This window comes from Condylura cristata, unplaced genomic scaffold (genome assembly GCF_000260355.1).
Source record: "Condylura cristata isolate star-nosed mole 26May11 unplaced genomic scaffold, ConCri1.0 scaffold00026, whole genome shotgun sequence".
Taxonomy (NCBI): Eukaryota; Metazoa; Chordata; class Mammalia; order Eulipotyphla; family Talpidae; genus Condylura; species Condylura cristata.
Genome location: NW_004567127.1, coordinates 6111402 through 6124887, shown reverse-complemented (window position 1 = coordinate 6124887; position 13486 = coordinate 6111402). Strand labels below are relative to the sequence as shown.

Below are 13486 nucleotides of genomic sequence, written 5' to 3'. Positions count from 1 at the left end.
AAAAAAGCAAGGAAGTGATTAATATAAAAACCAGGTGACCCACATATCATGGCAGACCTCTCCTGACCGCCCACTGCTCCCCTCAGCGGTGTACTTCTCAGTCGGTCTGTTCTGCTCCCTACTCTGTCTCTGGTGCATCTTCTCACTGCCCCACACCTCTGGCCTGTACCCCAGTTCTGTATGCACAAATAAATAGATCTTTTTAAAAAAGAAAAAAAGTTAGATCGCTTTATTTCAAGTTCAAGTTGCACCACCCGTGAGCTGCACGACCTTAGGTAGTTCTACTGCCCCTCTGTGTTTACCACATGCCAAGCACTGCCAGTTGCTAAAGATGCCAAGATAAGAAGAACTTAATATGAGCCTTCCCTTTGTGGTAAAGTAGACATGAATCAAATAATCACATAAGTAACTGTAAAATTCACAGCTATCCTAAATGCTAGGAATACCTTATGAAGTTGCTGTGGGGGATAGAGGGGAAACAAACTTTAAAAAAATTAAAAAGCAGGCCCTCATTGCACTGAGAAGCTAAAGCTACTTCCGCATGAGTTCGATTCCCGCCTGCTCCGGAGGTGACCACATGGCGTGGCAGACCTCTCCTGACCCGCCCGCTGCTCCCCTTAGCAGTGTGCTTTGTCGATCTGCCTGTTCTGCTCCCCCTCTGTCTCTGATGAAGCCTCTCACCGTCACTGAGCCTCTGGCCTGTACCCCAGTTCTGTATGTACAAATAAATAAATCTTTTTTAAAAAAAAGTAAAAATAAAAAAAAAATAAAATAAAAAAGCAGAGTAGAGTCTCACTGATAGTCTAGGGGTCAAGTCTCAGTGCTATCACCACTACAGTCTGAGTTTGAGCCAGGCCAGGGAGGTGGCCCACGTGGCGCAGCAGACCTCTCCTGTCTCGTCCATTGCTCTCGTCAGCAGTGTATTTCAGTAGATCTGCCTCTTCTGCTCCCCACTCTGTCTGTGGAGAATCCTCTCTCCCCTACTCACCCCCACACCTCTGGCATATAGCCCAGTTCTTCTACAAATAATAATAATAATAATAATCTTTTAAAAATGGCAGAGGAGGGAGGCCCTCCCTGGTGGCGCAGCAGGTTAAAGCACAGCACTGAGAAGCTAAAGCCGCTTCCGCATGAGTTAGATTCCCGCCTGACCCGAGGTGTCCACAGGGTGTGGCAGACCTCTCCTGACCCACCCGCTGCTCCCCTCAGCAGTGTACTTCGTCGATCTGCCTGTTCTGTTTCCCACTCTGTCTCTGGTGGAGCCTCTCACCGCCCCTGAGCCTCTGGCCTGTACCCCAGCTCTGTATGCACAAATAAATAAATCTTTAAAAAAAATGGCAGAGGAGAACTTACTGTAGGAAACTTAGTCTGTTCAGGGAGGCCAAGTAGGGGCATATCTGGGGAGGGACCACCAAATTGTGATCCCCAGATCTTAGAAAGCTTTGAGTAGGTAAAGAGGAGTCTGTGGGAATATATTCAAGGCAGAGGTCACAGCATGTGCAAAACTGTCACGGAGCAAGGACTTGGTGACCTCTGGAGATGGGGTTCTGTTTGTGAAGAGGTTAGCAGCAAGCCTGGCATACAGCTCTTTGGGGAAGCAATTGTGGAAAGTAGATGAAAACAACAAGATGATCAATTCAGATATTGTCATTAGAAAACATTTTTGGACATCTACTTGGCAGTTCTTAGGCCACTAGAGCTATTATTCTTTGACCCAGTCATAACACTTTTGGGGATCCAGTCCCAGGATATAATCCAAAAGAAGGGGAAAAAAACACATGGACAAACATTTATTGCAGTGTTATCAATAGCCATGAAAAGGGGTCTCCCTGCTGGTGCAAGGGGTTCAGTCTCAGACTCTGTTCAAGTAAATAAGCAGAACCTAAATTCAAACCAGATTTATGACTCCAACATTGTTACAAGTACAGATGATAACGATCACCTGAAAGTCAATGCTCAGTTCCACCATTCCTATGGGGTGACTCTGTGACCCCGAGCAAGGCAACCTTTCCGTTAATCAGTTTCCATGCCTACGACATAGAAATAATAACAGCACCTGCCTCAATGGATTAAATGAGTTGACATAAAAGTAGTTGAACACTTGCTATAAGATCATTCTCTCATTATGCCATGCTTCACCCAAAGCCATTAGTATAGATTTTAATCAAGATAATATATAATTTTGGTATAATGTTAAGTGAAAATAAAAAATTGTATCTCTGCTATAATATAAAAGGTATTGTATACATGGACAAGAACTGGAATTTCTGCAGACAAAAAAATCTGTACTTGTTGGGATATTAGTGGTATGGTCAATTTGTTTTCATTTATAGTAACTATTTTATAAGAACAAGAACAGGGCCCTCCCTGGTGGCACAACGGGTTAAAAAAGCGCAGCACTATGAAGCTATCCGCAGCCACTGCAGTGAGTCAAGGGAGCTGACCCACGTGGCAGAACAGGACTCTCCTGACTCCCCGCCACTTCCCTCAGCAGTGTACTTCATCGATCTGCCTGTTCTGCTCCCCACTCTGTCTCTGGTGAATCCTCTCACACCCCACACCTCTGGTCTGTACCCCCACTCCCCCGCTCTGTATGCATAATAAATAAATCTTTTTTTTTTTAAAGTATAAGAACAATAACATATAGCTTTTAAAAACTATACCTGTGAGATTTCCAGTAGAGTAGTTGCATGCTATTGTTTCTGCTGTATGGAAACTTTCCCAACTGGGAACTTACCCTCACACTAGGCTAGAAGGACCCACTGTTATCGGCAGAAGCAAGGCACTAGTGCATGAGAATTAATTTGCAGACTGAAACAATAATAGATCCTGGTGATATTTCATGTCCATGGCTGAACAGCTGAGTGAACATCGGCCAGTTACTTAGCTCCCAGAGCTTCTGCTTCCTCTCTCTAAGTCAAAGATCTAAATACCTCCTGCAGGTTTTGTTTTTAGCTTTTTGGTTTTTTGAGTGATAAATAAGAGAATGTGACACTTCCTTGACTTCTGACCAAGACTATCACAATTATAATTGAATACTCAGTAGGGTAATCAGCTGTTTCATCGCTGCCCCTTGAAGACACCCTCTAACGTCTCCGAAGATTAGCTCCACCAGAGCGTGGAGAATCACCCGCACCAGCACAATGCTTCGTCCATAGTAAGCACTCAAGACAGCGAAATGAAGGCATGAAAACTTGCAGGAGTAGACAGAGGCAGTTTCAACTACAGAAAGGACTTTGGCAGTGGAGACTCGAGCAGCACCCCTTGGCTCCAGCTGCCATGGCGGGACAAAAGGCCTTGCACACACATCCCAGCCCAAAGGGTGTGGGGGCTGAACCCCAATCCACAACAGTTCAGGGCTGGGTGCAGAGCGTCTATCTGGAAATAGAGACTTTGGATAATTCCACAGAGGGATTTTGGCTAGCAGCGGCCTTGTCACGGACTCAGCTGTCCATCAGCAGAAACATCCAATCATGGGAGAATTAAGGGTTAAGGCTGGATGCAGGAGGCACAGTGGGGAGCCCTCCAAGTGAGCCTCAGTATTTACCCGGGCCAAGCAAGCCGGCCATCTTACCACCCCCCAACCTCAGCCAGAACAACTCTTTCTGGTGTCTCACTTGAACCTTTAGGTGGGGCTTAGGCCAAGACCATTTTTCCGCTGGAGGACATGAGTCAGTGAATGGTGAGGCTCTACTTAATCACCACCCAAAAGCAAGGGCCTCAAAATCAGCAGCTAAAAAAGCAAGGAAGTGATTAATATAAAAACCAGGATAGTGAGTGTTCCTTGGGCAGGATGGGGTGGGTTGGGAGTGGGGGATGACGGGGAAGTGCAGCCGGAATGGCGCCCTTTAGGGTGTGAGTAGGTCTATTATTCCTCATGGCCGCGCTTCAGCTTCAACCTCACACATCACCCCCCCAACCCTCGCCATGTGTATTCTGCTCACAATTTTAAATAGCTGGGAAAAAAATTACAAATCATAACAGGTTTTTTAGTATGTTGGGGGGAGTGGAGGGAAGGAGTGACCAGATTTTTCTTATTAAAATATCAACTGGGTATTGAATGGAAAACTGATGGCCAGTGGGGCCAGGCCAGCAACAGAGAAAACAGGTCAGGTGGTGCTGGAGTAACTATAGATAGTGACTGAGCTAAGAAAAGCCAAAATATTGGTGATGCCATCTACATTCGTCTTTAAAAACAACCAAAATGAAAGAGGCTGACATTGGTTCATTCCACGCATGGGATGTGTTTGGCCCGGGAGTTATTGTCTAGAGACACGTGGCCTAAGAGACACATGGACCCCAGGCCTGTCACCTCCCTCGTGCTAACTTCACCCAGGCTCAGGCTTCCTGGCCAGTAGCGCAGAGCACACTTTCACAACAGCAGCGATTATCCCAGTTAAGCCGACCTCAGGGTTTCTATCATAACGTGGAGTCATCAATCATAATATCTCATCACTCAAGACTTTTCTGTGGTTACACATCTACTAGATGTGCCAGGATGTTAGTCCCATGGGGAGAGGTTCTTGCTTTGTTTACTGCTCTATCCTCAGAGCCTAGGACCATCGTAGGTGCTCAATAAATGTGATTAAATCAGTGTTACTACTGATAATGAATCCTCGCAGTAATCCCATGTAGACAGAGAGGCTATGACCTACGTTCCAAGTTTATGTATTTCTTTATTTTTTAGATTTATTTATGTATGCATATAAGAACTGGGATATAGGCCAGAGGTGTGGGGTGGGGGAAGAGTGGCTGTGAGAGGATTCACCAGAGACAAAGTGGGGAACAGAAAGGTGGGTCTACTGAAATACACTGAGGGGAGCAGCGGGCAAGACAGGAGAGGTCTGCCGCGCCATGTGGGTCAGCTCCCTGGCCGGGGATCAAACTTGTACTGCAGTGGCTCTGGACAGTTTCATAGTGCTGCCTTTTTATCTCTTGCTCCACCAGGGAGGCCACACTATTCCCTTATATGTCAGAAGACAGGGCCCTCCCTGATGGCGCAGAGGGTTAAAGCACAGCACAAAGAAGCTTAAACCACTTCTGCATGAGTTCGATTCCCGCCTGCCCTGGAGGTGATCCACATGGTGAGGCAGACCTCTCCTGACCCGCCCGCTGCTCCCCTCAGCGGTGTACTTCGTCCATCTGTCTGTTCTGCTCCCCACTCTGTCTCTGGTGAATCCTCTCACCCTCTGCATCTCTCACCTGTACCCCAGTTCTGTACAAATAAATAAATAAATATTTTAAAAAATGTCAGAAGACAGACACTTCAGGAGATCGAGGAACATATCAAAGAGTCGATAACTTGCTTAACAATAGTCCTGATTTCATTTCAGGTTTTCTGCTTCAATTCTCTTGCTTTTCACACATCTTAATGGTTGAAGGGTTAAGGGCTGGAGTTTTTAGAGCTCTGAAACTCCAGAAGGAAGTGTTCTAAAATATACGACAGACCCTCTCAGACAGCCTGCATCACTGGTGTGAGGTGCAGGGTGAGCAAGGCCTGCCCAGCATGCCTACACCTGGAACCACTTGTCCTCCCAGCAGAGGAGTGCTCCATGGGGCAGTCAGAACTGGGGACCCCACACTGCTCTCCTCTTATATTTCTTTTCATGTCCCTTGCTTGTCTATTCTCTCCAGCCTTGCTATTTCTCCTCTCTAAGAAAAGAAGGATAAGGGAACCCTGTTACTGCCAAAATTTGTTCTATTTTTTTCTTAGAAAAAAAGAAGAAACTCAAGAAATGTGGCAGCAGATGGTGTTGGGCCTTCAAGAGACTTTATCACCCAAACAAAATCCCGCCAGTGGGCTGAACAAGTAAGGTCCATGAGAAGTGAATTTGTTCACCTTCCTCTCCGCATGAACTAAAATGAATCATTTGGCACATAAGCCACAACTCTGCTACCTGGGAACTCCAGAAGCTCATTGACACAGACACCTGATCAGTCTTATACACGTGGAATTCCGCAGTCTAACATAGGCTCCCTCATCAAACCGCAAGACCTAGCAAACAAAATATTTTAAAAAGGGATATGGGTGTTGGAAAGAATCTCTAAAATACATACAAACGACTCAGCAGAGTCAAAATTTTAAGGTGCTTTCCTCCCTTCTTGCCCTATAAGTTCTTCTACTCACGTTATCCCAACAGCGATTTGGGGGAATAGAGCGGAACCGTCCTCGTGAAAGAGTGAGGTAACTAGAGTGCCATGCCGAGGACTCACCAGAAATTCATTCCCAAACTCCTCTTTGTTGATCTTCTTGTTCTGGGCCTGGTCCAGGTACTTGTGCAGGATTTCTCTCTGCTCCATGCTGCAGGAGTGGCCGTCTGGAAGGGGCTCGAGGGCATGTCAGGTTTGTGCTGTGACCCCACACAGCCGGGCCTTTGCTGCGGCCCCGGCGCAGTGCTGAAGGTTGTGGTTTACTGACTTCATCACAAGCCCTATAGGAAATTAGTACGTAACCGCCTCTGTGGTCACACAACAAAGCTATCATCTCACTCCCGGGCCCTAGCGCCTTCCTCTTAGCAAGGGAACCGGTTATAATTCAGGTTTTTAACAAACAAGAGGCTAACCGGAACACATGTGTGGTCTGCTCGGTTCTGAGGCCATTCCTCTCCAGCTCTCTTTGGCAAATGAGCCACTTTTTCAGGCAGCACCCTGGAGCGAGGGGGTAGGCCTGCCTCTCCCTGTGTCCCCAGGGAGCTCAAAAGCCTGTTGGTATTTCTGTTTTCTCCTGCCCCACATGAACTCCAGAAAGCTCAGGTGGGCCCAGAAAGGGCCCAGAAGGCTGTTTCCAGCTAGCCTTCTGTTCTGTGGTTCTCCAAGTCTCTTGTCTGCCTGGACAGTGGTGAACCTCTGTCCATCAGAGATGTCACTTTCATTCAGGACTTTTCAGTCTGTCATGTGGACCTTAAACTCTCTTTTAGATGAAGCAAAGTCAGCTGCTTCTGCAGTCTGTCCCTCCAGGCTGGGGAGGTGCCAACTTCGATTAAGGGAAGTGCTGATTTCAGGGGCTCCCCACTTCCCCCACTTTTTGAGCTCCACTTGGATGTCCATACTGAGAGCTTTGATCTAGAACAGGATAATATTGCTCCAATTATTGCCATTGCTGCTCTAAATAATACGTTTACTTTGTCTACTTTAAGACACGCAAAATATGGAAACAAACAAATGAAAAGCTTCAAGGTCACAATTACCAAATTTGAGCTAGGAGCGGGGAGCACAGTGGTCCCCGCAAGCAGCCCCTCACCCAGAAGTTGGTACAATACCCCTGTGTGTAATAATGCCACTGAACAAGTCAACACTTGCAGGCAAGAGTCTAATTTTCAGGGCAGAAAGCCTGCAGAACTATTTCTAGAGACAGCATTTCTTCTCTGCAACCAAGGCTTTCAACCTGCCATTGCACAGAGAGGCCGCACTGCGCACATGGCATTTTGATACAGGCAGGCAAAGGCTGTTCTAGAAAAAACTCACCTGCATCTTCTCTTGCATCAAAGGGAGCAACGGGCGGAGCTCCTTGGTGGGGACAAATCAGGCCAAGAGGGTCTTTTTTCTGTGTGATAACAGACAAAAATCAGTAGACTACCTCTGTGAGGACAGTTCAAGAAACAATGTGCTGAACTTAGTCTGAAATAATCTGAGGAAAAGCAGAAAATGCGCTCTTAGAACTTCCTCTATTGAAGGTATTAACGATCATTTCTGTTTTTGCAACATTATTCAAACTTCCTTTAGGAAATCTTGATTCTGAACAATATTAAGTTGCAGCCACTTTGGGAGACCCTGCCCATAGTCAAGGAAATCCACTGAAATCCACTGCGTCTAGGTAAGTAAAGGCCATAAGGAATTCCAATCCCAAACCACACCAATTTAAATGAACTGTAATTTTTCAACAATAGTTACTAAGAATAGGATAGTATTGCTCAACTTATTGCTATAGAGTTATTAAAAGAGAATTTCCTGCTGCTCTAAATAGTACATTTACTTATCTACTTTAAAACATGCAAAATATAGGAACACTTAAACAAATGCAAAGCTTCAAGGTCACAATTACCAAACCTAAGTGAATACACACACACACACACACACACACACACACTCACTCACTGAAGACAAAGATGCAGTGGAGAATCCATTGTGTGAGTGCTGGGATTAGGGTGCTTTTTAAAATCTCCACACCATTTTTTAATTAGAAAAAAATCCACACCAAAAAACATTCATTTGTGAACTAATTTATTGAGTATCCAGTAAGTGCTAAGCACGATGCTAGGTTCTGAGTACACACGGTGAACAAGGTGAAAAACAGCCCTCACTAGCTCAAAAATCTCTCAGAACTAAAGATATAAACTGAACTAAAGCACCCAAATCAGCTTGTTTATTTGCAGAAAGGTAGAGCACAACCCTAAAGGATAATGATTTTTCTATATTTGGGCAAAAATATAACCTCCCTGGCCCCTAAAAATGTCTTTACTTGCATCAGAATCAGAACTTTACTAATGTATAAAAATATACCTAATAAAATTAAATAAATCTGTTTTCTTCAAGCCCATATTTCAGAACAATTTAACTTTATTACCTTTCTTAGAGGGGAGAGGAAATGGAGACAAAACTGAAATAAGAGCAAAAAGTTTGCTCAGATGCCCTCTGCAGTCCTCTTACCCTTTTATCTTAGCAGAACTGAAGATTTTTTTTTAAAAAAGCAAACAGCAATTCTTAGGAGTTTGTTCTGTTCTCAAACCTAACAACAGAAACATCGTGAAATAACCAAACCTCAAAAACCCACTTAGCAGAAAGGCCATTTCCTGGACAGACCACTCAAGCAAGCAAAAAACAAACTAAAGGAGAAAACAAAAAAACATAAGTTTTTTTTTTTTTTTTAACAAATCTAAGTTGCTGTTTAATTTTTCACACTTCCTTCTACAGATATTGGAGGGCCTAGGACCTCATTTGCCTTTGACGGAGATTCTTGTTGACTCATTTGTATCATGTGGGAAGATCAAGAACTGGGCAGAGGAAACAAGTCATACAGCACTGGCAAACACCTAAAGGAATTTAAGAATTGACAATGAAACATCTCAACCCGTCTGGTCTACACCCCAAGTGAACACGACAATTCCATTCAGACAAAGACTCATCCACTCTGCATCAGAACCATCAGGCGGAGTCCGGAAAGCAAAACTAGACAGGAGCTTCTGAAGGGGTGAGGCAGGGTCATCTACCCGCTGCCGTAGGCGGTGCCGGTGTTGGTTTAGATGGAAGAAGACGACAGAGAGGCGAGCAGGTGACACCGTCACCAGCAAGAGGGGAGTGTGCCATTTTAGGGGCAATGCCATGTTCAGGGTCATGAAGGTTGGGAATGAGAGGGCAAATTCATCTTTAAACAAAGAGGATCTCGGGAGAGATTAGTAGGACAAAATAAGCTAGTCGGAAGGGACGATACTCAGGTTTTCCAGAACAGTCTTCTCCCTCTAGTAAGAGGTGTGTCCTACCTGGGGAGACACTTAGCTTCTGCTTTTGCTTCACTACTTCTGTTGCTTCCACCTTACCAGGGTGCTCAGTTTGCTATGGGCTAAGAGTGTCATCTGTGAAACACCCGACTCAGTCCCTGGTCACCAAAGCCTGCTGGCTCTTTCCCCTCAATGGCATTTACATTCAATCTCTCTTCCACTCCTGTGTGAACCATTCTGCAGTTGTATCGTCTGGATTGCTGTGGGAACAGGCTCTTAGTTATCTTTTCATCTATGTACCTTCCGTTCTAGTACCCAGCAACTGAGGCTGGGTGACAATCCTCAGAACCCCACTTTCAGGACCTCCCTGGTGGCCTACGGGTTAAGTCTCAGCACTACCAACTCAACCGCTCTGAGCTTGATCCTCAGCCAGGGAGCTGACCCACATAAGGTGCAGCAAGCCTCTCCTGTCTCCCCTCAGCAGTGTATTTCAGTGGATCCACCTGTTCTGCTCCCCACTCTGTCTCTGGTGAGTCCTCTCACCCGTCTCCACCTCTGGCCTACACCCTAATTCTACACAAAAGTAAATAAATTTAAAAATCTTTAAAAAAAAAAAACCCTCCACTTTCATGCTAAAATATCAAAATATTTACTGTCTATGGGAATAAGTCCAGATTTTGCTACTCGGTATCGGGTGCCTCCCATCAGCACCCCCACTCTTCCTACCACCCTCATGCCCACAGACCTCGCTCACTGCTCTGTCACCACTTCTCACTTTCACCGTCCATTTCAGCACGATGAAAATGAAGCCATAAAGCCTAGTTGCTTCTTTTTCAACAATCCTGTCCACAGTCCACCATGACCTTAGTCTGAACACTTTCAATATAAATCTGACTTAACTACAGAAGTTTCTTCACAGATTCCTTGTTCCTCACAAATTTATTTAAAAGGACTTTCTTCAAAAGAAATTATAATGAATGCCCCCCTGGACAGTTTATCCAAGGCAGCTAGCTATAATGTCTTCTGTAAATTCATGTCAGCTCCAGTACCTACCCTGGCCTAAAGAATGCCTGCCGTAAGTGTTGGGATAGAGGCTGCCATGACACGGAGAGGCGTGAGAGAGAGACTCACCCTGACTGGGTTGTTCTCTAGGTCAGTTATTCCAGGTCTCTTGCCTGGCACAGTCTATGCAAGCCCCGCCTGGGCGCTTCCACTATGCCCGGAACAGATGGGCCTTCCCCACAGGGAGGCCCCGGGCCTGGCAAAGAGGACCAGCCAGTGCAGCTACCAGAGCAGCAGGACTACAGTGAGGAGAGGAAGGACGCACACTGAGCAGAGGCCAGCCCGCAGGCTATGCTGGGCAACTAGACAGCCTCCTTTATCTCCAAATAGACATGTTTGCCTTCGCGCAGAAGCAGCCCAGAATACCTCTAGTAAGCTTGCTTGGTTTGCTGGGGTTTCCACCTCATCCACAGCAGGGTGTCCCCATCCATCTTCAAGGTGGGCTAGTCACTGCTGCCTTCTAAGAGCTCACCCAGTGCTTTTGTTCACCTGCTGTGAATTGTGTTCTCTGCTCCCCTCCTACAAGACAGGGAATCATACTCTGCCTGTGGTTTCTGGAAATAATCCCCCGGAGGTCAACTGATAACTTGCAATTTAAACAATTTACTTTTTTTTTTTTAATTGAAATATGAAAGGGGACGCTGATGAGGCTTGGTAATTTGTTCAAAATAGAAACAAACCCGGGCCCTCCCTGGTGGCGCAGCGGGTTAAAGCACAGCACTAAGAAGCTAAAGCCACTTCAGCATGAGCTCAATCCCTGTCCCGAGCTGACTCACATGGAGCAGCAGACCTCTCTGACCTGCCCACTGCTCCCCTCAGCAGTGTACTTTGTCAGTGGGCCTGTTCTGCTCCCCACTCTGTCTCTGGTGAATCCTCTCACTGTCCCTGCACCTCTGGCCTGTACCGCAGTTCTGTGTGCAGAAACAAATAAATCTTAAAAAAAAAAAAAAAAGGGAACAAACCCTAAGTCTCATCTTGACTGTGTCAATGTTGAGTTGTCCATTTATCCACTCCACTTGATGAATATTTATGTGATCATACACACACACCAGAGAAAGGGGAAGTAGAGGGAGACTGTACAAGGAATTGTCTTCTTTCAAGTATCTTTATTCTAATAGGGAGGACAGGTAAACAAAAAATTATCACTAAGGCTATTGGTGACAAGACCAAAAAACTAAGGCTATTGGTGACAAGGCCATAAAAATGGCACCAATAACATCTTGAAAAGGCAAAGGTCACTTTTTATTTGGATTATCTGAAAGCCTTGATGGAGGAAGTGACACGCAAGTTGGATCTCGAATTTTCTCCAGCAGCTGAGACGAAGCAATATGAAGCATATTAATAGGAAGGTAAGAGAGTAAGTTGCTGAACTGGAGCAGTGGTTATGTAGAGTATTGACTTATTAGGACCAGAGTTGGAGGGAATTTGAAGACCAGGCTGCAAAGCCAGGTTTTATTTGAAGGACAAAGCACTATAATCCTTTTTGTTTAACTTTATTGAGGTAGAATTGACATACAATAAACTACACATTTCAAAGTCCTTGGCTTGATGAGTTTTGGCATGTGTTTGTGTGTGCCTAGCCAGAAAATATCTCCACAATCACGATAACATATCCAGTCACATTCAAAAGTTCCACTGAAAGATTTTTTTTAAATTTATTTATTTATGCATACAGAACTAGGGTACAGGCCAAAGGCTCAGAGATGGTGAAAGAATTCACCAGAGACAGAGTGGGGAGCAGAACAGGCAGATCAACAAAGTACACTGCTGAGGGGAGCAGCGGGCGGGTCAGGAGAGGTCTGCTGCACCATGTGGTCACCTCCGGGCTGGGAATGGAACTCATGCTGAAGTGGCTTTAGCTTCTTAGTGCTGTGCTTTAACCCGCTGCGCCACCAGGGAGGGCCCCACTGAAAGATTTTAACGGCAATGAAAGCAAAGCTTTGTGAAAGTGTTTCAGTGATATTTAAAAAAAAAAAGTAGGCTCCCTTCTGCTAATTTTTTGGAAAGTCTCATAATGGCCTCAGTGGTATGCAAAATTTCAAAATGAAATCTACCACATCTAAATATGAATTAAAAGAGTGAGCAATAAAACTATGGTATTGGCCAACCTTACAATAGTATTTTGGACAGATTGGAAAGGTAAGTGCTAATAAGCCCTTGTAGGAAGGACAAAAAGCAGAGAATAAGTGAAAAAAGACTAAGTAGGACTAGAGAGAGCAGGGTGAAGCAACAGGTGTTCTGGGTGGGTTGGATGGCAATCTAGGGTAGTCCGGGGATAAGAAAGTTATACTCGGCCCTCCCTGGTGGCACAGTGGGTTAAAGCACAGCACTGAGAAGCTTGAGCCACTTCCGCATGAGTTCAATTCCCGCTAGGAGGAGATCCACATAGTGAGGCAGACCTCTCCTGACCTGCCCGCTGCTCCTCTCAGCCGTGTACTTCGTCGATCTGCCTGTTCTGCTCCCCGCTCTGTCTCTGGTGAATCCTCTCACCCTCTGCATCTGAGGCCTGTACCCCAGCTCTATATGAATAAATAAATAAATCTTTAAAAAAATAAATAAATAAAATTTAAAAATAAAAAAAATAATAATAATAAAAAAGAAAGGTATGCTCACAAAAAATTAAGAATCTATGAGCATGGATTTGGGAAGAAGATAGTCAGATTTGAGAATATCTCATGTGAGACAAAAGGTAAAGTCGAGAAGATTGGCTTGCTTTGGAGAGACAGAGTTGATGGAAAGAAGCAAGTCATGTCAAGCTAGAACTTTCTGAACCCCGAATCCCTGGGCTTCCAAATGTCAAATGTTGCAGTGCTCAAAATGTTCCTAGCACTGGGCCTAACCCTTTACAAAGTGTATTATTTCATTTACCCCTCACAATAATCCTATGAATTAGTTATCAAACCATCTCTATTTTAAGAGATGGAAACAAAGGCAAACAGAATTAGAGTAACTGCCCAATGTCATGTGATTAACCTATGTGGTGACTAGAC

At 45.0% G+C, this 13486-nt stretch overlaps 1 protein-coding gene across 4 annotated transcripts in view; it reads right to left on the bottom strand.

Annotated features, from left to right (window-relative positions):
* Nucleotides 1-7662, bottom strand: part of PTPN22 (protein tyrosine phosphatase, non-receptor type 22 (lymphoid)) — a 46315-nt gene extending 38653 nt beyond the window's left edge. For 2 of the 4 annotated variants that reach the window (XR_001145805.1, XM_012729976.1), the window contains exons 1-2: nucleotides 7465-7661; nucleotides 6214-6431 (exon numbers count right to left, since the gene is read on the bottom strand). Coding sequence is in view for 2 of the 4 variants with exons in the window: in XM_012729976.1 (XP_012585430.1) it covers nucleotides 6214-6300 (87 nt within the window). In the remaining 2 variants the exon portion in view is untranslated. Of the gene's footprint in view, nucleotides 1-6213; nucleotides 6432-7464 lie in introns of all 4 variants that reach the window. The other 2 variants (XR_001145806.1, XM_012729975.1) reach the window with 2 other exon arrangements.
* Between the last annotated feature and the right edge of the window lie 5824 nt (nucleotides 7663-13486).